Consider the following 24,863-nt stretch of genomic DNA (forward strand, 5'->3'; position numbering starts at 1 on the left):
CTACAGCAGCTTCAGATCTGAGAATATGTCCCCTGAATCAATACAGACTCGCTGACATTTGCAAGATGTGATCCACATCATCTGCCAAATGTTTATTCCTCCGTCGGTACAGTTAAATTCTACTTTCACTATTTTTTGTTGATTAGGGACGCAGCAGCGGGAATCTGAGCATGTACCGCAGAACGTTGGTCTATAACTTCTTCTGCTTGTGCAGCCGGAGAGAGTAAATCTTTCAGGCTTCGCGTGCTGGAATGACTGTAAGCACTTCTTGTCTTTCTAAAAAGAAAACACAGAAAAAAAGGTTAGGGGAGCTTTATTGGTCTCATGTACCTTATACATACAGAGAAATGTGTCATGTGCATCAATGGTCAACACAGCCGGAGTACGTGCTAGAGGGAGCCTGCAAATGTCATCGTGCTTCTGCTGTCAGCATTGTATGCCCACATCTTACTAACCCTCACCTGTGTGTCTTTTTTGGAGTGTGGGAGGAAACCAGATCATCCAGAGGAAATCCACACGGTCACAAGTTCAGCACTCAAACTCCTTACTGACAGCAATGGGAATTGAATCCATTCTTTCAAAGCAGTACACTAACCACTAAACTACCATGCCAAGCTACCCTATGGTCTTATAACAATGGAAGCCTTTAGCACTACTAATTTGCAATGCAAGTTGAGATTTTGGTAATAGTTTTTGCATTGTCTGTTAGTTCAAAGTTTTGACAGTATAGTCAACTAAATCTGGTGTGCAAAGAGTCCATTCCTCCTTCGGGTAAAATTACAATATAATTTGTGACAGGGTCCTGAATTACCCCTATGAACTGTGCTAAATTACCCCTATGAACTGTGCTAAATTACCCCTATAAACTGTGCTTAGTTACCCCTAAGATCTGTGCTTTTGAAAAGAGAGGGAGAGAGAGTTATTTAACACCGATATCTTGTTTTGAAAAGAGAGAGAGAGAAAGAAAGAGAGAGAGACGAAGACTAACTTTTGGACTGTCACTTTAAGGCACAAGAGGAACTTTTGGATTTCTACTGAGTTGGAGAGACCGAGCAGCTCGTAAGTCGCTATGGTGACCGAGGGCGGCGTTATTTGATGGACAATCGATGTTATGATTTTTTTTGGCAGTGTGTTTATACTTCTCAAGGATATTTGCCTGCTTGTACATTTCTTACACAGAGAAGGGCAGGAGGAGTTACTTGAATGACAGTTGGTACTCAGTATGGTGAAATAAATAGGTCAGTTGATATAGACCTCAGGCACATGTTTTGGACACTGAATGAGCTTTGTTGTGCCCACATGAAAAGTGGGTTTTTGGAGGATCGATCAGGCTCTTGCAGTGAGAAAAGGGATTGACCGGTGGGGAGTTGTCCATGTGTCCACCCTTGCCTGGGTTGATAGCTCCACCACAGAAAAATGGTCCCCTTTGTTGTAGTCACAGTCAGTGACTTTTAAAGGATTTCGGAGGACAACGAGAAGATTGACAGGGTCAGCTCAACTGAAGACTCAAATCTCTCCCTCTCCCTCTCCTCCCTCTCCCTCTCCTCCCCCTCCTCCACCTCCCTCTCCCTCTCCCTCTCTCTCCATCACTACTCAACTCAATACCACGAACTGAACTTTACTCATCATTGTAAGACTGTATCGTTTTACCCCTAGGCTTAAAGAAGCTTGGTTTTTCATATATTTCCACACTTACTAATTTACTTACTTATATATAATTATTGCTAACCTATTTGATTTATCTGTATTTATATTACTGTATTGCGTAGTTACTAATAAATATCATTAGTTAATTGCAATACCGGACTCCAAAGTGTTTTCCATCTCTGCTGGTTCTTTAACTCGTCACGGGGTATGTGACAAATTGAACTAACAACATTAGAATTTCGGGCATTACTTAGCCTCTTCTTCCACTCACTGTCCAATACTATGAATCAGATTCAGAAACGTGCATCAAGTGAAAGTAATTTTGTACTGGCTAATGGCTGGCTTTATTATTTTAAATATTAGTTTTATTTGTCACATGTATATTGAAACGTACAGTGAAATGTGCTGTTTGCATCAATAATCAACACAGTCCCAGGATACACTGGGGGCAGCCCACTGACGGCAACAAGTTACTAGCCCTTCCTAACCTCTCTGTCTCTGTTTGGAGCGTGGGAGGAAACTGGAGCACCTGGAGGAAACCCACAAGATGATGGGGAGAGCAAACAAACTCCTTACATACAGCAGGAAAAGCACAGTAAAGCATTTTGCTCACTGCTACATTACCATTTTTTTCATGCTTTATAGTAATAATTGGGTTTGAGCTGTGTTTAACATTTTAAAAAATAATTTCAAGAAACTACAGATTATAGATAGTGAAGGGACTGTATGCATTAAAGTCAGTCCATGCAATGTCATAGGATTCAGTTTGTTTCAAACTACTAATATATAAAAGGCTTTTATCCAGGATGAGCCCCTTTAGCTTTGAGAATGACAAATTCTCTTTCAACTTTAACTTAAGGCAGTGGTAAACGTATTTGAAGAAGTCTATCGATGGACCAATAGGGAGGAAACCAGGGAAGATTACTACTGTATGTAGATTTGATGCTATTAATTTAAATCAGAGCATTGATTTGTATTTCATCATTATTTTCTGAAGTATTTCAGACCCCTATTGAAAAAAATGAGGTATTTTGAAAAGCCAGAATAAGAAGAAAGCTGGTATCAACCAGGAAAAGCAAATGGAATTCCTGGGACATGTACTGAGGAAAGAGAAGCTCAAATATCTTGCACTGATGGGAAAGATTGATGGAAGAAAAGGTTGTGGTTGACGGTGCGTGACATTCATGAGTTACATTAAGGCGTGGAAAGGCAGAAATTTTGAAGAGCTTAATAGAACTTCTCAAATTAAAGACGGATGGAAGATCATGATTGCCCATGTCTTATGACATGGCACCTGCTGATGATGATTTAACAAAATGAAGGGGAACATGAAAATAGACAAAAGAAGTTCACAATCTCCATTTGTTACAATGCATGATAGAACCAATGGCATATGTTTGAATTTCAATCACTTTCACATTTCACGAAATGGATCAGTCAATTCGTGAACAAGGTCCTATAGAAGAAATGAGATAAAGTGAAATAATGGTACATCCGATATTGCTGAGGGTGATTCTAGGGTAGGAAAAAAGACATCAGATACTGTATGTTTCTAGACTACTTCCCTAATATACGGATGTCCAAAAGAGGGGAAGCTTCTGTGTGGGTGGGATCTTAAGTGAGTTTTCACTGCTTTCACTCAAATTACATTTACTCCTTTCTCAAACATGGTAATTTCTCGCATTAAAACAATTTCAGACACATGTGCATAGAATTTCGTTGTCAGATAAAAAGTAAAAGTGGACTGCGCAAAAGCATTAAACTACTCTGGACTTAATTTCACTGGCTTTGACAGAATACATTTGGCTACAAAGGTGCCAACTTTGGAACACGTTTACTGTTACTAACCAAGAATGAGACTGTCCTCACAAAATGACCCCTTATCCAGCAACTGGATGACCAAAGGAGTGTTTGCTATTTTGAGATAGTCTTTTTTTACTGTAGTACATAAATATATATCTCCGTGCAATCAAATTAACTCTTCATACAGCATTTGATTAGATTAGATTATGAGAACACTCAGTCCTTGCTTATTGTCATTTAGAAATTTGATCCTGCACTCTTGGAAAAAAAAGATATTTATTTTCCAACATGATTTACCTTCAAATTTTTTAATATGCCTGTATTGCAGGGTCGAATAAAGCACAATCTACTTTCTCTCCCAAGTTCACACCTGCTGTTGTTATTTGTCACTCTGATTGAAATTCCGATGTCACAGGTTTTTGAACATTCACTCCATGGAGTTGCTTGAAGCATACACTTCTTCCGCCACACAACTGGTCTTGCCTTGTAAACTGATAAAATAAATAAATAGACAAATAAATCATTTATATGTGGTCAGATCTCAAGAATGCACATTTACTTCCCCTCTGCTTTCTGTCTTTCAAACATCTCTGCCATTTGTTCATCGTGAACACTAAATAAAAATTTGGAGACTATTTTTTGCACTGACAAATCTCAGTCTTGTACCTTCTGCCTGATGGTAGTAATGAGAAAAGGACATGACCTAAGAGGTGGCGGGGTTCCTTGATGACGGATGTTACTTTCTTGTGGCAGCACTCCATGTAAATGATTGGTCATGCGAGATGTTTCTCCTTCACTGAATGGGAAGCCGGGCCTGTTCCGGTGTCTGGGTGAACACATGCAGAAACTGTTGTGAGCTGCACCTATTGAAAGTACACATTCTGAAGCTGTGAAGCAGTTGCAGACTTTGCAAGGCCGAGATAATCAAGGACAGTTTAAGGAGAAGCTCACACCCAGATTAAAACTCCGCATCTCCTCTCCCATAGCCTTACAGGTGGAGATCCTGTTTTAGATTACTAGAGTGAAAAGGTGGTGAAAATAAATTGCATCAATTGACGTCCATCCGTACTGTTAAGCACAGTAAGTCAATTGCCATAGGCTTTGTTCCATTTGATGAAATTATAAAACTATAACCAAAATCAAAAAAGGATTATTCTAGACACAAGGAATTCTGCAGATGCCGGAAATCCAAAGCAGCATCTATGGAAATGGATCAACAGTCAACGTTTCAGGACTGGAAAGGAAGGGGGAAGCCACCAGAATAAAAAGGTGGGGGGAGGAGAAGGAGTACTAATTAGAAGGTGATAGGTGAAGCCAGGTGGTTAGGAAAGGTAAACACTGGAGAAGAAGGAATCTGACAGGAGAGGAGAGTGGACCATGGGAGAAAGGGAAAGAAGGACATTGGGGGAGGTTATAGGCTTGGTATTATTACAGTCTACAATCCTGCAATAATTAACATGTTCTGTTATAACTAGAAATAGAATTGAAAGGAGGAAAGAAATGAAATAATAGGGAGCTGAATCTTTTTCTTCATTTGGTCAGTTACATTATTTAAACAGAACTGGAGAGGGGCGTCTTACTCAACTTTATTAGCTATTGCATCTCATTCCAACCTTATCTAAGTAGACTTAGAAAGAGACTATTAAAATATGCAAGGGTTAAGTTATCTGATCATTCTCCTCCCACAATTCTAAAATATTTTAATATAGAAACTACTGAAGCTTAGAATAAAATCATATACAATCCATATGTTGGGAGATTGTAGTGTTTTTGTTAATTGGGATAGAGCCATTTATTATGTCAAGTGACATTAAGGTTTCCACATTTTAAAAAGTTATGAAATTGTTCTTATATTTCATGATCTTGATGCTATACTGGATTTTTACAAAGATCAAAACTCTTCTATGCACAGTGCTAGTTTTCCTGGTTATCTCATCCATATCATATTTAAACAAAACTATTAAAAAAATAAACATCAGTGTCTATTCCCAGATTTCCAACAAATTCTCCTGTTTTATACAAATAAATTAACTAAGAAAAGCAATCTCTGGCATGAGACTTTCAAATTCACTTTTCTTACACCATAAATTACCTTTCAGTTGAAAAAGGGAACTGTTGAAAATTTCACATTCCTTAGACATTTGATTCAGTTTTCGGGGAAAAAATTACACAACACCATAATATGGTCTCTACTTGATGCCCATGTTAATTTGATAGGTAGATAGATAGATATACTTTATTAATCCTGAGGGAAATTTGGAAATTTATTTGGGATTTTAATTTTAAATTTGCTTGCTTTAAGGCTTCCCCCCCCCCCCGTGTCACTATCCATCCACAGATTGTAGATTCCTTCGATATCAATGCTGCTCTGTCACTTTTTCTGCGACAACCCAGTAGCCATAAGGGATATGAAGCATAAGCCAGGCTCCTCCATCTTCAATGGGAGTACTGTATCCTTTCAGCCAATGAAGAACTGATCAAATTAATCATACACCCATCAACAGAAGGATTTAACTGCATTGGACCAATTGTATTGCCAAAACCAAAGTTATGAATTCTATTTCAACTGCATCATAATACTCTGCATATTTATTGAAACAACCTACCAGACATTGCTCTGTGAGTTATTGCTTGCTGTCTCTTCAGTTCTGAATGATCACAAAGGGACTTTTCACAGCAATATTCAGATCCCTTTATGACCGTGACATCTTTACATTGACCTGCTGCCAGTTTCCTTGTACAGATATGTGTGCATCCCAAAACCCCATTCACGCACGTGCATTTATAGTGGCAGTGAGGTTGGAACGTTTGACCATGTCTGTAAATTATTCCATTTAACTCACACCCAACTCCAATAGTATCTAAAGAAAGCAGAGAAGGATGAAAAATCATGAGAGTCACAAACCAGTGTTTTCTTTAAATAATACTTTAAAAAAAATAAGATTTGTACTTTTTAAACAAACTCATGAATTTTTCACAGTATGTGGTCGTTCATCCCCACTCGCTGGAACAAAGTGGTATAGCAGCTAAACTAACGTTTTATCACCTTTCTCATGTTTCATTGGCTAAGTAGTAGCACATTACCCATGTGATGTTATTGTTTTATTTATGGAGCATATTAGCTAGTATATAAAAGATATATATTTTTCAGAGGTGACATTTTTCCTTCTTTATTCTCTTGTCTTCGCATTCACCTCTCATATTTGTATGTTGGCTTGTACTCCAAAATAAACTGAAATCTTGGAATTAAGATTCCTTATCATTCCTGACTCCTGGAAGGACCCCAAGGATCAGAAAAAAATCAGAGCTCCAACACAAGGTTAATTCAGAAGTAATTGCTAACCAATAGTTTTGAAATTTTCTCTGCTGTCATGACCAATTAGCTGCGTAACATCCCAGCTTCGTGAATCTACATTTATCATCATCTTTATTATGTGCCGTGTCGTATGACGTAGGCGATCATGTTCTCCATGACCATGATTAGTCCTGGCAACTTTTTCTACAGAACTGGTTCACCATTGCCTTCTTCTGGGCACTGTCTTTACAAGATGGGTGACCCCAGCTATTATCAAAACTCTTCAGAGATCGTCTGCCTAGTGTCAGTGGTCACATAACAAGGGCTTGTCATAGCACCAACTGCTCCCATGTCTTCATGTGATCATGATTCGGGGGTGGGGGAGCTAAGTGGGTGTTTTACCTTGTCCAAGGGTGACCTGCAGACTATTGGAGGGAAAGAGCACCTTACACCACCTTTGGTAGAGATGCATCTCCACCCTGCCACCCATATTTAAGAACATAAGAAATAGGAGCAGGAGTAGGCTTTATATTGTGATAAAAATGATAGCAGGCAGTTAACTTTCACACCATGAATTAGAGGGGGGGAAAGAATATACTAATTTCTGCTCACTCATTTTCTGTCAGCCTAAACTAATACAATGGTGCTGGGAAGTTAGTGAACCCTGTAGAATTTTCTGTATTTCTGCATAAACATGGCCTAAAAAGTGATCAGATCTTCACGCAAGTAGACGTGGTGTACTTGGATTTTCAGAAGGCTTTTGACAAGGTGCCGCACGTGAGGCTGCTTAGCACGTTAAGAGCCCATGAAATTACAGGGAAGTTACTAGCATGGGTGGAACATTGGCTGGTCGGCAGAAAGCAGAGAGTGGGAATAAAGGGATCCTATTCTGGCTGGCTTCCGGTTACCAGTGGAGTTCCACAGGAGCTGGTGTTGGGACCGTTACTTTTTACAATGTACGTCAATGATTTGGACTACGGTATTAAGGGATTTGTGGCTAAATTTGCTGATGATACAAAGATAGGTGGAGGAGCAGGTAGTGTTGAGGAAACAGAGAGCCTGCAGAGAGACTGAGACAGTTTAGGGGAATGGGCAAAGAAGTGGCAAATGAAATACAATGTTGGAAAGTGTATGGTCATGCACTTTGGTGGAAGAAATAAATGCGCAGACTATTATTTAGATGGGGAGAGTTGTAAAATGCAGAGATGCAAAGGGACTTGGGAGTCCTTGTGCAAGATATCCTAAAGGTTAACCTGCAGGTTGAGTCGGTTGTGAAGAAGGCGAATGTAATGTTGGCATTCATTTCTAGAAGTATAGAATATAAGAGCAGGGATGTGGTGTTGAAGCTCTATAAGGCACTGGTGAGACCACACTTGGAGTATTGTGTGCAGTTTTGAGCTCCTTATTTTAGAAAGGATATACTGACATTGGAGAGAGTTCAGAGAAGATTCACGAGAACGATTCCAGGAATGAAAGGATTACCGTATGAGAAATGTCTGGCAGCTCTTGGGCTGTATTGCCGGGAGTTCAGAAGAATGAGGGGGGAACCTCATAGAAACATTCTGAATGTTAAAAGGCCTGAACAGATTAGATATGGCAAAGTTATTTCTCATGGTAGGACAAGAGGGCATGACTTCAGGATTGAAGGACGTCCATTTAGAACTGAGATGCGCAGAAATTACTTTAGTCAGAGGGTGGCAAATCTGTGGAATTTGTTGCTTTGAACGGCTGTGGAGGCCAAGTCATTGGGTGCATTTAAGGCAGAGATAGATAGGTTCTTGATTAGCCAGGGCATCAAAGGGTATGGGGTGAAAGCAGGAGAGTGGGGATGACTGGATGAAGTGGATCATCCCATGATTGTATGGTGGAGCAGACTTGATGGGCCAAATGGCCTACTTCTGCTCCTAAATCTTATGGTCTTATGTTCTATAATGGTTCCACTGGGCTTAGTAGCAAAGCCACACATGAAGGCCAGGATCTGGACTTGATTGTCACAGGCTATTTGAGGCGCATGCCATGGAAGCATTTAATAGGTAATGGAAGCTTATGGGAGCCACTGCCCCACACCCCAGCTATAACAACCTTAAGGAACCTTAATCACATTTGTTGGATATGTGTACAATATGTGTGTTTTTTTCTAGATGAATAGCTACTTATATACTGCTTTTTTAAAGTGTTTCCATTGCTCTTCCTATTAATAAATTAGTGCCCTTGACCTTTTTTTACTTCAAAGCCAAAAAACGTTGTGGTGTCATCTTGGATGAGTTGGTATGGACAATAGCTGAATTTCTTTGGCAACACACACAAAATGCTGGAGGAACTCAGCGGGTCAGACAGCATCTATGGAGAGGAATAAACAGTCACCATCTTGGACCGGGACCCTTCATCAGGACTGAAAAGGAAGGGGGAAGAAGCCAGAATAAGAAGGTGGAGGGAGGGGAAGTAGTACAAGTTGGCAGGTGATAGGCGAGACCAGGTGAGGGGGAAGGTGGCGGGGTGGGGGAGGAGGAATGAAGTAAGAAGCTGGGAAGTGATAGATGGAGGTGTTAAAGGGATGATTAAGGACGAAAAGCAGGAAAAAGCATGTTTTAAAAAAATCAGCAGGATACCAATTCCTTATTATGAAGATTGCCATGAAAAATTAATTAGATTCATCCCTTTTTGATAAAGAATATAATATTTTTGACTGAGCAAAACATTTATAACACAGAGCAAGCAACCATACCAGCAATTAGGCAAAATTGTGCACTTTTCGTGTTAAAATAAGTGGTTTCAGGAAATGCACACTGCTTTACCCGATGGTACATTTTGTGCTGACATTCAGGTGATTCCTGCAGCCACTATGACAAGGGTTCCCAACCTTCTTTATGCCATGGATCCCTTCCATTATTCAGGGAGTCCTTGGACCCTAGGTTGGGAACCCCTTGCTCTATGAAGAACCATGTTCGAACAAATGAGCACGTGAATTCTGACAAAGGAATGCAGGAGTTTAGCATTGGGAATTATCAATGCAAAAATACACAATACACATAGTTCAGCCTGCTCTTGGAGGACTGTGAACAGATCTGGATATGATACTAAGAACTGGGTAGCTATATAGACAGCGCAGAAGAGATTCACCAGCACATTCCTAAAGTGGAGTGCTTGAAGAGTCTCGGCCCGAAATATCAACAGTTTACTCATTTCCATAGATGTTGCCTGAGCTGCTGAGTTCCTCCAGCAATTTGTGTGGGTTGCTCTGGATTTTCAGCATCTGTTTATGCTGTGGTTATAAGGAGATATTGGAAAGGTTGTGTTTATGGAGGTTTCTTAAGGTTGTGATAATGATTATGATATAGTTGGGATCACAGAGACATGGCTCCAGGGTGACCAGGGATGGGAGCTCAACGTTCAGGGATATTCAATATTCAGGAGGGATAGACATGAAGGAAGGGGAGGTGGGGTGGCGTTGCTGGTTAAAGAAGAGATTAACGCAATAGAAAGGAAGGACATAAGCCAGGAAGATGTGGAATCGATATGGGTAGAGCTGCGTAACACTAAGGGGCAGAAGACGCTGGTGGGAGTTGTGTACAGGCCACCTAACAGTAGTAGTGAGGTCGGAGATGGTATTAGACAGGAAATTAGAAATGTGTGCAATAAAGGAACAGCAGTTATAATGGGTGACTTCAATCTACATGTAGACTGGGTGAACCAAATTGGTAAAGGTGCTGAGGAGGAGGATTTCTTGGAATGTATGCGGGATGGTTTTTTGAACCAACATGTCGAGGAACCAACTAGAGAGCAGGCTATTCTGGACTGGGTTTTGAGCAATGAGGAAGGGTTAATTAGCAATCTTGTCGTGAGAGGCCCCTTGGGTAAGAGTGACCATAATATGGTGGAATTCTTCATTAATATGGAGAGTGACATAGCTAATTCAGAAATAAAGGTTCTGAACTTAAAGAGGGGTAACTTTGAAGGTATGAGACGTGAATTAGCTAAGATAGACTGGCAAATGACACTTAAAGGATTGACGGTGGATATGCAATGGCAAGCATTTATAGGTTGCATGGATGAACTACAACAATTGTTCATCCCAGTTTGGCAAAAGAATAAATCAAGGAAGGTAGTGCACCCGTGGCTGACAAGAGAAATTAGGGATAGTATCAATTCCAAAGAAGTAGCATACAAATTAGCCAGAGAAAGTGGCTCACCTGAGGACTGGGAGAAATTCAGAGTTCAGCAGAGGAGGACAAAGGGCTTAATTAGGAAGGGGAAAAAAGATTATGAGAGAAAACTGGCAGAGAACATAAAAACGGATTGTAAAAGCTTTTATAGATATGTAAAAAGGAAAAGCCTGGTAAAGACAAATGTAGGTCCCCTGCAGACAGAAACAGGTGAATTGATTATGGGGAGCAAGGACATGGCAGACTAATTGAATAATTACTTTGGTTCTGTCTTCACTAAGGAGGACATAAATAATCTTCCAGAAATAGTAAGGGACAGAGGGTCCAGTGAGATGGAGGAACTGAGTGAAATACATGTTAGTAGGGAAGTGGTGTTAGGTAAATTGAAGGGATTGAAGGCAGATAAATCCCCAGGGCCAAATGGTCTGCATCCTAGAGTGCTTAAGGAAGTAGCCCAAGAAATAGTGGATGCATTAGTGATAATTTTTCAAAACTCGTTAGATTCTGGACTAGTTCCTGAGGATTGGAGGGTGGCTAATGTAAACCCAATTTTTAAAAAAGGAGGGAGAGAGAAACCGGGGAATTATAGACCGGTTAGCCTAACGTCGGTGGTGGGGAAACTGCTGGAGTCAGTTATCAAGGATGTGATAACAGCACATTTGGAAAGCGGAGAAATGATCGGACAAAGTCAGCATGGATTTGTGAAAGGAAAATCATGTCTGACGAATCTCATAGAATTTTTTGAGGATGTAACTAGTAGAGTGGATAGGGGAGAACCAGTGGATGTGGTATATTTGGAATTTCAAAAGGCTTTTGACAAGGTCCCACACAGGAGATTAGTGTGCAAACTTAAAGCACACGGTATTGGGGGTAAGGTATTGGTGTGGGTGGAGAATTGGTTAGCAGACAGGAAGCAAAGAGTGGGAATAAACGGGACCTTTTCAGAATGGCAGGCGGTGACTAGTGGGGTACCGCAAGGCTCAGTGCTGGGACCCCAGTTGTTTACAATATATATTAATGACTTGGATGAGGGAATTAAATGCAGCATCTCCAAGTTTGCGGATGACACGAAGCTGGGCGGCAGTGTTAGCAGTGAGGAGGATGCTAAGAGGATGCAGGGTGACTTGGATAGGTTGGGTGAGTGGGCAAACTCATGGCAGATGCAATTTAATGTGGATAAATGTAAAGTTATCCACTTTGGTGGCAAAAATAGGAAAACAGATTATTATCTGAATGGTGGCCGATTAGGAAAAGGGGAGGTGCAACGAGACCTGGGTGTCATTATACACCAGTCATTGAAAGTGGGCATGTAGGTACAGCAGGCGGTGAAAAAGGCGAATGGTATGCTGGCATTTATAGCGAGAGGATTCGAGTACAGGAGCAGGGAGGTACTACTGCAGTTGTACGAGGCCTTGGTGAGACCACACCTGGAGTACTGTGTGCAGTTTTGGTCCCCTAATCTGAGGAAAGACATCTTTGCCATAGAGGGAGTACAAAGAAGGTTCACCAGATTGATTCCTGGGATGGCAGGACTTTCATATGAAGAAAGACTGGATGAACTGGGCTTGTACTCGTTGGAATTTAGAAGATTGAGGGGGGATCTGATTGAAACGTATAAGATCCTAAAGGGATTGGACAGGCTAGATGCAGGAAGATTGTTCCCGATGTTGGGGAAGTCCAGAACGAGGGGTCACAGTTTGAGGATAGAGGGGAAGCCTTTTAGGACTGAGATTAGGAAAAACTTCTTCACACAGAGAGTGGTGAATCTGTGGAATTCTCTGCCACAGCAAACTGTTAAGGCCAGTTCATTGGCTATGTTTAAGAGGGAGTTAGATATGGCCCTTGTGGCTACAGGAGTCAGGGGGTATGGAGGGAAGGCTGGGGCGGGGTTCTGAGTTGGATGATCAGCCATGATCATAATAAATGGCGGTGCAGGCTCGAAGGGCCGAATGGCCTACTCCTGCACCTATTTTCTATGTTTTCTGTGTTTCTATGTTGTTATAGCTGGGGAGTGGGGGATGGTGGTAATGGGGACAAGCTCCCACTACCTATTAAATGCACCTCAAATAGGCTTTGATAACCAAATCCAGCTCCTGGCCTTCAAGTGTGGCTTAGCCACTAAGCGCGGCGGATCCATTTCTACTGACAGGAGAGGGGGCAAAGGCAGGTTTCTGGTGCCGTATAACCAGTTGCTTCAGGCCGATGGGACTCATCAGCCGTGGTTGGCAACTCGTCTAGGAGAAGGGAATCTCTGATCTCAAACCTCCGCTGCCTTGCGGTATGCCCACTCGTGGGGAAGGCTTCGGGAGTAAATCCAGAGGGAAAAATCTGAAGCTGGAGTCCCTAAGGCAGTCCCACATTGAGTTCAAACGCCAACTGGAAATTCCTGCGATGTTTCTGATGCCAAACTGTATCAGACTCTGCTGTTCATTTGGACTCAGCAAATGCGTGGAGAGGGAGAATTTGCTTCATAGACAACTGCTTGCTCTCCATATTGAGTTGCCCAGGCTATATCTGGACAGCTAGGATGCACCATCCATGGTCGGCCCTATCCGACAGAGGCCTCACTTGTTTTTAATCCAACTGAGGCGTGACTGCACAGAGGTTTACAAAGTTATGAGGGGATAGACAGGATAGATAATCAGAATCTTTTTTTATTCCAGGGAAGGGGAATCTAGAACGAGAAGGCACAGATTTATGGAGCAGGGTAGGAATTCAAAGGACATCTGAGGAAATCTAAAGGACTTCTGGTTTAAGATGGCACTGGTGAATCTCAGCAACTTCTGGCTGGTGGCTAATGAAACGAAGAAAATAACTAAATACTTTGTTAGTCACTCTATTTCTGGTAAACAATCACGACAAACAATAGCCTCCTTGGACTTGGAGGCAGCTTGATGTGGCAAAGCCAAGGTAAGGCAAGTCAGCGGGCCTGTCACTGAGAGCGAGGAAGACCCAAGGCTCGATCAACTTCAGCGCTGGGCCGAATCAGAAAGGTCAAGTACAGGCCAAATTAAGGCAGCAGGGTTCAGGCCCCAGAGCATTTCAAAGCAACTGAACCAGACGTTTGGGTGACGATTTAGGCGCTAGGCCAAATTGAAAAGGTCAGGATGTTGCGGCTCAAGACGAGAGATGGGCCAGTTCAGCTCTTTGCCTGGCTCTGCGCTGAACTGAGGGTGTGAGGACAGACTCTCTTTGAGGACTTCAGTTCAGAATGCAATTTGCTTGCGTTTATTGCTTGTATGTTTTTTTTTTCTCTCTGCACATTGGATGTTTGATGGTCTTTTTTGGGGGGGTTTCTTTGTTTTGTGGCTGCCTGTTAGGAGACAAATTTCAAGATATGATAGTGTAAACATACTTAGCTAATAAATGTATTTTTGTACTTTGAGAAGTACCTCACACAGAGGGTTGTGGTTATTTGAAATTAGCTGCCAAAGGAAATGGTAGAGACAGATACAACTGCAATGTTTAAAAGGAATTTGGACAGGCATTTAGGGAGGAAAGGCTTAAAGGAATACAGGTCTAACACAGACAAATGGGAATGACATTCACAGGCAAACCAGTCAGTATGGACAAGATTTGGTAGAAATGGCTGTACTTTTCCCTGATTCTATCAAATCAAGAATGATCATTGAACCAATTTCAAGAATGAGGGGAGAGAGGTGTCTTTAGAACCTTCTTTTCAATATACTCCAAAGTTCAAAATCTCCTGGCTCAGTGATTTACAATTGAAAGGGAAAACACACTCCCATTCTTTTCACTGCCTCCTCAGTTCTACAAAATACTTGTATGTTTGAGCTGTTTAGGCCATAAAAATCATCTAACACATGACTTGGAGTATCACCAAACAAATTTCTTAAGTGGAATTTTTTTTAAATTTTATTGAGACACAGCACGAAATAGGCGCTTTTGGACCTTCAAACCTATTACGGCATATTCTGGAATTGGGGTGTCTGGCAAATATTAATTACACCGGCAACCAATCTTCAGGTTTGAATGAGGATTGTAGATTGAATTTAAAATGCAGTTTAGAACCATTAGACTTCAGATACTTGCATATGTCTGCATCCCTGATGACTTGTTCACTTTGCAACACCGCCCCGCAATCCCCTGATTTAATCCTAGCCTAATCATGGGATAATTTACAATGACCAATTAACCTACAAACCAGTAGGTCTTTGGACTGTGGGAGGAAAGCAGAACACCCGCAGAAACCCATGTAGCCACGGGAAGAATGTAGAAACTCCTTACAGGCAAGGGAAGGAATTGAACCCAGGTTACTTGTACTGTAAAGCATTGTGCTGATCACTACCCTAGCATGAATGACTCCATGTGAAGAAAGTCTTCTACAGTTCATATAATGAATAACTAATTGCTTATCAGAAATATTTTCTGAAACATAATGCATATAAGCTCCTCAATGTATTACAGGTGTCACACCTTTGAATATAGATGATACAAGTGTATATCATTCCTTATTCCTAAATGCTTGACTCTGTCTAATAAAGGTGATAAAAGTAATATTAACATAACCATCAAATTCAAAATGTAATGATAGATTGCATTAAAGAATATTAAGACATTATTCACAGTCGACTTGAAGAGATAATATTGTTATAATATAACTTACAAGCACATACTCCAAATTCGTACTTGGGTCTATCAGCAGAGTAGTCACAGTACAAATCCTTGTGTGGGTCACAGGTGTCAGCTTCAGTGCACAGCTCCCCATACTGCTTTGCACAGGTTTTGCAGCATCCGCAGCCATCAGTCACCAAGCTTACTCCAGGAGTACAAAAAGGTTTGCGTGGGCATTTGCAAGGCCATTTGCAAAACTGCCTACGTTCAGGAGCTTCTTCAAATTCTGCTGCCTTCTTTCCATGTCCTGCAGCTGCTTGCTGTCCTTGACTCTGTTGCACCCTGCATAAGAACTTAGATACAGTTTAATTCCTTGAGGAATACAATCTAGTCTTCACCGTTGTTGAGAACAGAGATGAGGAGAAGTTTCTTTAGGCAGATTATGGTGAGTCTGTGGAATTTATTGCCACAGGTGGCTGTGGAGGCCAAGTCATTGGGCATACTTAAAGTGGAGGTTGATAGGTTCCTGATTAGTATGGGAGTCAGAAGTTATGGGGAGAAGGCAGCAGGATGGGGTTGTGGAGAGTAATAACTCAGCCATGATGGAATGGTGAAGCAGACTCCATGAACAAAATGCTGTAATTCTGCTCCGATATCTTATGGTCTTAAAAAAATGAAATGGTAATTGGCAATTCCAATTAACAATGACTAGAGGAGTAGAATTTCCACTTGTGTAGACCTGTAATATCAGTGCAGTTCACGCTAGAATTGACTAAAGCAGTTGAAGGAAGTTTAAACATGAGCTATCCTAATGTCATTTACAGTTGTGGTTTCTTCAGTCTGTTTTATGATGGTTTAAGGTACAATTTGTCCAGAGCAACGTATGAGATGGATGGTAATTGGGGGTAGGGAGGGGTTGGTTTTTAACTTATCAAGATAAATTAAACAGGCTTGGTCTATAAATTAACTTAAGTTTAGTAGAAAGAAAGGTAGTTACATTGACACATTTAAGATTCCATGGTACTTGACACAGTTGATGCAGATGGGAGTAGAGCCAGGAATCGAAGTCTCAAAATTAGCTGTCAGCCATTCAGGACAGAGATTGGAACATAGAACATAGAACAGTAAAGGACAATGTCCATGTCAACCATAATGCCATATTAAACTCGTCCATCTGCCTGTACAGTACATAGTCTATATCCCTCCATTCCCTGTCTGTTCACGCGTGAGTCCAAATGCTTTTCGACACTGCCATCATAACTGCTTCCATCACCAGGCGCCAGGTGCCCAGCATTCTGTGAGAAACGTATTTCATGTATTTCCAATAAAAGGTCCACATCTCAGGTTAGTATTTTACATTTACTCTGGAGGAGAAACTCTATCTATGCCTCTTATATTTTGTATACTTCTTTCAGATTCTGATGGTCCAGAGAGATCAATCAAAGTTTGCTCAACTTCTCCTCATAGCTAATGATCCAGGCAACATTGGGGGGTGGGGAGTGGAATACAGTGGTATTTTTGGGACACGCTGATATTAAGAGAGAAGAGATATTAAGGATATCCACTGCCCTACCTTCATTAGCCATCTTCATCTCCTCCTCAAAAATTTTCAGTCAGGGTTGCCAGACATGACAAGACCTCTATCACACAGAGCCACATTGACCATTCCAATAAGACTGCTTTTTTCAATTGTGAGTAAATCCCATCCCTAAGGATCTTCACCAACAATTTTCTGACCGATGATGTTCTATAATATTCTAGATTTATGCCCTTTCTAAACTAGAATACATCATTGGACATTGTCCAGCCTATTGGAACCTTGTCTTTGGCTAAAAGATCTCCAACAAGGCCCAGAGATCTCTGCCCTTGCTTCCACCAATAACCTGGGATAGAACACATCAAACACTGGGGTTCTGGATCTGTCCACCTGGATGTTCCTTTCCATCTTGATATCAACAATAACACAGTACTGATGCTGAGGATGTTCTACGAGTCTGTGGTGGCCAGTGCTATCATGTTTGCTGTTGTGTGCTGGGGCAGCAGGCTGCGGGTAGAATGCACCAACAGAATCAACAAACTCATTCGTAGGGCCAGTGATGTTGTGGGGATGGAACTGGACTCTCTGACGGTGGTGTCTGAACAGAGGATGCTGTCCAAGTTGCATGCCATCTTGGACAATGTCTCCCACCCACTTCATAATGTACTGGTTGGGCACAGGAGTACATTCAGCCAGAGAATCATCCACTGAGATGCAACACAGAGCGTCATAGGAAGTCATTCCTGCCTGTGGCCATCAAACTGTACAACTCCTCCCTTGGAGGGTCAGACACCCTGAGCCAATAGGCTGGTCCTGGATTTATTTCCTGGCATAATTTACATATTACTATTTAACTATTTATGGTTTTATTACTATTTATTATTTATGGTGCAACTGTAATGAAAACCAATTTCCCCCGGGATCAATAAAGTATGACTATGACTATGACTACCCCTCCCTGATCAACCTATCCTTCATGTCATCTTTGGGAATACCACTATGAAGTACTCAACCACTTCCTCTTTCTCGAGACATAAATTCACATTGAGTGGACCTCCCCTTTCCCTAGCTAAGAATTTGTTTTTAATGTATGCGTAATACCTTGGGATTAATGTATGTATGCTATATTCAACCTTGAGATTTGTCTTCTTACAGGCTTCTTTGTTTCTTATAAAACAAAGAAACCCAGTAGAACTCATTACAGAAGACCATCAAACACACAAATGTTCAAAAAAATTGAAATAGTGCAAAACCTTACGAAGTAAACAAATAACACTCAGAAGTAAAGTTCACCAAGTGAGTATCAGTCTCAAAGTCAGTTCATTGCTGCGGCCAGTCCAGGAACCTGTTAGTTGCAGGCCACAGCCTCAGTTCAGCACAGAGATGAGTATACCCCGTGGAGCAGTGAGTTGAATACTAGCCTGTCCCTTGCCTCCGGCCCCGACTACCCCACCAACCTTTTCAGTCTGGCCTGGCGATTAAATCAACCAAAGATTGGCTTGTTCCTTGTTGTTGGACCAAAGTCCACTCCAGAAATGGCCAAATTTCAGCTCATTCCTTGCTCTCAGGCCCAATGCTGCTCTCTCGCAGTTGTGCTCAACAATAGGGAGGACTTGGCCTGTATCTACTACTTTCTGCAGACTCTTCCATTCTTGGGCTTTGGTGTTTCATCAGTCTGTGATGCAACTAGTCAAGATACTTTGGTTTGGTCTACCGACCTAACATGCTGCCAAATTAAACTAAGTATTTCAGTACATGACATCTCTCTATCTCTCTGCACATTCATGTGTCTATCTATCAGTCTCTTATCTGCTTCCATCACTACCTCGGCAGCCATTCCAGGCATCGACCACGCTATCAAAAACATACCTCACATGCCTCCTTTAAACTTTTCCCCATCTCACCTTAAATGCATGTCTACCAGTACTTGATTTTTCTACACTGGGAAAAAATATTCTAACTGTCTACCCCATCTATTCTTTCGTATGACGTGGGCAATTGTGGTCTTTCCATAACCATGACTGTTCTTGGCAATTTTTTCTACAGAAGTGGTTTGCCATTGCCTTCTTCTGGGCAGTGTCTTTACAAGATGGGTGACCCTAGCCATTATTAATCATCTCCAGGGATTGTCTGCCTGGCATCAGTGGTTCCATACTAGGACTTGTGATATGCACCAGCTGCTCATATGACCATCCACCATCTGCTCCCATGGCTTCACATGATCCTGATCAGTGGGGAGAGGGGGCTAAGCAGGTGCTACCATCTTGCCAAGGGTGACCTGCAGGCTAGCGGAAGAAAGGAACGTATGACACTCCCTTTGGTAGAGACACATCTCCACCCCATCACCAAACTCTATCTCTGCCTCCCATAAGTTTATAAACTTCTATCAATTCTCCCATTAGCCTCTAATGCTCCAGAGAAAACAATCTAAGATTCTGCTTATAGCTTGATACAAGTTCTCTTGCAGCTTATTTATCAAACCACTTACAGGATGTTTGAATTATTGAGTAACTCACACAAAGTGCTGGAGAAACTCAATGGGTCAGGCAGAATCTTTGGAAATGAATAAACAGTCGCTATTTCAGGCTCAAACACAAGGAAATCTGCAGATGCTGGAAATTCAAGCAACACACACAAAATGCTGACGAAGGGTCTCGGCCGGAAACGTCAACTGTACCGCTTCCTGTGGATGTTGCCTGGCCTGCTGTGTTCCACCAGCATTTTGTGTGTGTTGCTTGATATTTCAGGCTGGTGTTTTAATTATTAATTTGTCTTTTCTGATCTGCACATATATATTTGCAAGCATTTTGATAAAAATTGGGAACTTATAAGTAATTGTTCATATTATTTACTTGGTGTGTTATTTGCCTAATGTTTTTTAAGTCTGATTTATCCTATTCTTGTCAAGGGAGAGTCATAATTTAACTGTTTATTGCTCCAGTTTTAGAAGTTTGAAGTAAAATATAATGAAACCATTGAAATGCTTTCCATTGGTCAGCGCTTTAATAAATGTGAATGTTTTTTCAAGAGGACACGAGGGAATTCATTCCACAAATATCCATAAGTAAAATGAGGTTGATTTTATATAATATATGCCTTTATTTTGGAAGGCAGGATGTCACATAGCCTTCGTCAAACCAACCAGTTTGTTTGACAATAACTTGATTTTTAATGAGTGCAAGTATAAACAAATATAATTTCTGGAATTAACAAAAATGTGCACATTGACCATGTAGCTGTTGGGTTACTATAACAACCCATCTTGTTCACCAATGTCCCTCTTTACTCTGTGTAACTCTAGCCTCAGATCAACATGTCTGTTTCTTATATACTTACTGCCTGTTATGTCACTGGTGCTTAGGGCAACAGTGGTTCCTCTATCTCTGCCTGTCCTTGGCCATCTTCTCTATTGTGCCCAGGTGTGGTTCAGAGTCCTCAGTCACACACAGATATAGGATTCTTCATTGCTGTTTCAGTAACAATTTTATTTTTGACTATAGACAATAGACAATAGATGCAGGAGTAGGCCATTTGGCCCTTCAAGCCAGCACCGCCATTCACTGTGATCATGGCTGATCATCCACAATCAGTATCCAGTTCCCGCCTTATCCCCATAACCTTTGATTCCGCTATCTTTAAGAGCTCTATCCATCTCTTTCTTGAAAGCATCCAGAGACTTGGCCTCCACAGCCTTCTGGGGCAGAGCATTCCATACATCCACCACTCTCTGGGTGAAAAAGATTTTCCTCAACTCCGTTCTAAATGGCCTACCCTTATTCTTAAACTGTGGCCTCTGGTTCTGGACTCACCCATCAGCGGGAACGTGCTTCTTGCCTCCAGCATGTCCAATCCTTTAATAATCTTATATGTTTCAATAAGATCCCCTCTCAGCCTTCTAAATTCCAGAGTATACAAGCCCAGTTGCTCCAATCTTTCAACATATGACAGTCCCGCCATCCCAGGAATTAACCTTGTGAACCTTCGCTGCACTCCCTCAATAGCAAGAATGTCCTTCCTCAAATTTGGAGACCAAAACTGCACACAGTACTCCAGGTGTGGTCTCACCAGGGCCCTGTGCAGCTGCAGAAGGACCTCTTTGCTCTTATACTCAATTCCCCTTGTTATGAAGGCTAGCATGCCATTAGCTTTCTTCACAGCCTGCTGTACTTGCATGCTTGCTTTCAGTGACTGATGTACAAAAAGACCTAGATCTCGTTGACTATTCAGACTTGCGAGCCCTGAGCTGAACCCACAAACTTGGGGGACTGGTGGATCAGTCAGTCAGTCCTCTACCCTTTGACCTATCTGGCATGGGTGACCCTACCATGAGCTAAAGCGCAAGGCCCAGACTCCAGCCAACATAGCCCTCTGGGTCATTGAGGCATGCAGTCCTCCAAACCATGACAAGGTTGTGGTCCTCTTAGAGGTGTTTCTTATATGAAAAGACCAAATACTGGAAACGCCCAGTAGGACAGGCAGCATACTTGGACGGGGAAATGGAATTAATGAGATCACTTGTTAGAGCTGCCTTGTTTCAGGGCAGTTAAAGGCAATTAGGATGCACAATAAACATGAGCCTTGCCAGCATCTGTCAATAAATAAATAAAAACATTTGTACCTACAAGTTAGTATTACATCTGTCAGTTTGCTGTCTTTGGATTCTTGCTCCGCTGCATCTGAAATCCAACAGATGCCATTTACACTCAGTGGCCACTTTTTAGGTGCACCTGCTCGTTAATGCAAATATCTAATTAGCCAATCATGTGGCAGCAACTCAGTGCATAAAAGCATGCAGACATGGTCATGAGTTTCGGTTGTTGTTCAGACAAAACATCAGAACGGGGGAAGAAATGTGATCCAAGTGAAATTAGCTGTGGAATTATTGTTGGTGCCAGATAGGGCGGTTTGAGTATCTCAGAAACCGCTGATTCTCTGGGATTTTCATGCACAAGTCTCTGCAGCAGTGGTTCCCGCCCTTTTTTATGCCATAGACCAATACCATTTAGCAAGGGGTCCATGGACCATAGGTTGGGAACCCCTGCTCTAGAGTTTACAGGAAGTAGTGTGAAAAACAAATACATCACCCAGTAAATGGCAGTTCTGTGGTTGAAATGCCTTGTTAATGAGAGAGGGCAGAGGAGAATGGCAAGACTGCTCCAAGATGACAGGAAGGCGACAGTAACTAATAAAACCACCAGTTACAATAATGTGCAGAGGAGATGCACAACATCTGAACCTTGATGTGGATGGGCTCTAGCTGCAGAAGATCACAGTGGGTTCCGCTTCTGTACCGAGTAAAGTGGTTATTGAGTGTAATTTGAAGGCTGGATAGTTACATACAGGAGTGATTTCAATCAAGTGTTGATATTTGCCAAATCAATAGTTCCAAAAACAATCACTGCCCCTGACAAAAGCACTTAAAAGCAATTATTGATCAAAAAACAACAGCGTAATAAATTCATCTGAATTAATAGGCAAAATGAGGTGTGTTATTTGCAGTCAGACAATAAAGCAGGAGGGAAAATATGATTATAGAAAGCTCATCTTTGTGCAACTTTATGCTGTTAGCGCAAAAGTTGAGGATCTGTATGCCAAGATTTACTTCACATCCTGGTAGACAAACAAATTGAGAAGACCAAAATACAAGCAATTTTACAAGCAATAAAAGAAAATGGCTGAATTCCAAGAGAGAAATTCCTGGAAAAAGAATATTTACTTTTATTAATTTTAAGATGTATTACTATACACTCCATCTCAAAACTGCAGCGGGGTGGAAAAGTTTTCACAGTGAAAATACAAAGAGTTGTTAGAAGCTTCGTTTACTGCTGGCTCGGTTCGTTTTAATATACAGAACATTTAGTTACTGTGTACGAAATATGTGACATGTTGCTCCTTTAAATATTGTGAATATTCTCGATCGTGTCTGTCAGTTTTATGTTTGGATGCAATTTAATAGAATCCGAATTTGATTTATGCGTTAATAGAGCAATCAGACGAATGATTTATTTAAATCAGTTAATTAAGCGCGTTTAGATCTCAACCACATTTTGAATGGATTCCAATATAGGGCATAATTTTAACGAATGTGCATTTCTAAACGACTTCTTACTAACAGTCCAGCATCATAATTTCAAACTTCAAACCTCGATGCTTTATTTTAGCAGTTGCCGTGATGTTAGCAAATTAAACCCTACTAACGCCACATCATCACGTTTGGGTGACAGTTGTAGCCACGGCAGAAGCAAACCACGATCTGAAGCCACGTGAAGGCTGAATAAAATGTTTAAATTCTCAAACTTACCTGATAAGTACCAGTGAAAAGCAGGATGCAAAGGAAAAGAGTCCGCATGGTGGGGATTTGGCGCGTAAGTTGGCCAGAGGTGAGGACAAGCTGTTCATAAGGCGTGCGTCTGTCTTAAACCCACACGCATCTGTTAACCTTCATACCTCTTTTCACTCTCAGTACTTCTGCTTGACCTTCCTGCAGTATTTCCCATTCATAACAACTGTCCTGCCAAGAAGTACGCTTTGGTCACATACTTTCTCTAATGTGTAACTTTGTAGAACCAGTGTATGCTTAACTTCACAAAAAAATTATGTTTTATATAAATATTTTGTAATGATAACTATAGTAATTATTTGTACTTCTACCTACTGGCCACTTTATTAGGTACCTAGTGGACCTAATAAAATGCTCACTGAGCTCGAGGTCTTCTGCTGCCGTAGCCCTTCCACTTCAAAGTTCGAAGTGTTGTGCATTCAGGGATGCTCTTTTGCACACCACTGTAGTAATATGTGGTTATTTGAGTAACTTCCTGTCAGCTTTAACTAGTCTGGCCATTCTCCTCTGACCTCACTCATTAACAAGGCGTTTTCACCCACAGAACTGCCACTCACTGGATGTTGTTTTTTTTCGGCTCCTTTCTCTCTGTAAACTCTGAGAGACTGTTGTACATAAAACTCCCAGAAGACCAGCAGTTTCAGACATACTCAAACCACCATGTCTATCACTAATAATCATTCCATGGTCAAAATCACTTGGATCACATTTCTTCCCCATTCTGCTATTTGGTCTTCACAACAACTGAACCTCTTTTTTTACGTGTAAAGTTTAATGGCTGTTGACAGACCAACATAAGGTGCGTTACCGCCACCTATTGAGTTGGAGTGTGGAGCAAAGAGACAGGAATTATATCCACTAAATTCCACCCGCCCCCCCCCCCATCTCATAATATCAAAAAGTCTAATGCTCTTCAGAAAATAATAGACACTTATTTACATTACAATAGCAATGGTATTCAAACATCTTCAACTGTGTCTGTCCCAAAGATCTCAATTGTTTAATTTGATTTTTCCTTTTCACCTTATAGGAACTGCATTCAAACAATATTTTATGCACCATTTCTTGACAAGTGCACGCCCTACAGATGCCCGTCTCATCCATATTAATTCTGAGCAAGAAATTATCCAACCTGGTAATGTCCAATGCATAAACATGTAAGTATAACTTCTTCACTTCTTTTATACCCATCTCCCAGTTGAATTCCCACCATCCTCTGAAATTTATATAAATGCCATTCTTTCTTTTTCTTACCTTATCCCTACTCTGTTCCCAAAGTGATTAAAGAGACTTCCAAATTATGGCTCTCACTTCCCTTTTATGCAAAGGCACCACTGCATTTACATCATTATTTTTAAGTTATTACTTGGCTAGAATGTCTGCCAACTCATTTCCTTCAACCACAACGTGGGCAGGGCCCATAGGAAATGGATACACAAGCATAGAGCTTAATATCACTGACATATGTTGTGAAATTTGTTGTCTTTGGGACAGCAGTACCAT

The 24,863-nt window shown here is 41.3% G+C and overlaps 1 protein-coding gene across 1 annotated transcript; it reads right to left on the minus strand.

The window, feature by feature from the left end:
- On the minus strand, nt 1–23,398 carry ccn6 (cellular communication network factor 6). The gene is made up of 5 exons (XM_063041987.1): nt 23,322–23,398; nt 15,536–15,836; nt 6,057–6,311; nt 3,748–3,941; nt 1–276 (listed from the first exon to the last, which is right to left on the minus strand). The coding sequence occupies exons 1-5, from the start codon at nt 23,367–23,369 to the stop codon at nt 1–3; spliced, it is 1,074 nt and encodes a 357-aa protein (XP_062898057.1). The 5' UTR covers nt 23,370–23,398.
- Nucleotides 23,399–24,863: the final 1,465 nt, after the last annotated feature.

This window comes from Mobula hypostoma, chromosome 2 (genome assembly GCF_963921235.1).
Source record: "Mobula hypostoma chromosome 2, sMobHyp1.1, whole genome shotgun sequence".
NCBI lineage: Eukaryota > Metazoa > Chordata > Chondrichthyes > Myliobatiformes > Myliobatidae > Mobula > Mobula hypostoma.

What these genes read in the sequence shown, in the direction of transcription:
- ccn6 (XM_063041987.1), bottom strand. Translation starts at nt 23,369, where the DNA reads ATGCGGACTCTTTTCCTTTGCATCCTGCTTTTCACTGGTACTTATCAG. An exon ending in CGAATTTGGAGTATGTGCTT is followed by an intron (nt 6,312 to 15,535) that starts GTAAGTTATATT and finishes TGCTTTCTTTAG; the next exon opens with ATACTATTGGAGTTGGGTGT. An exon ending in GCATATTAAAAAATTTGAAG is followed by an intron (nt 277 to 3,747) that starts GTAAATCATGTT and finishes TTTTCTTTTTAG; the next exon opens with AAAGACAAGAAGTGCTTACA.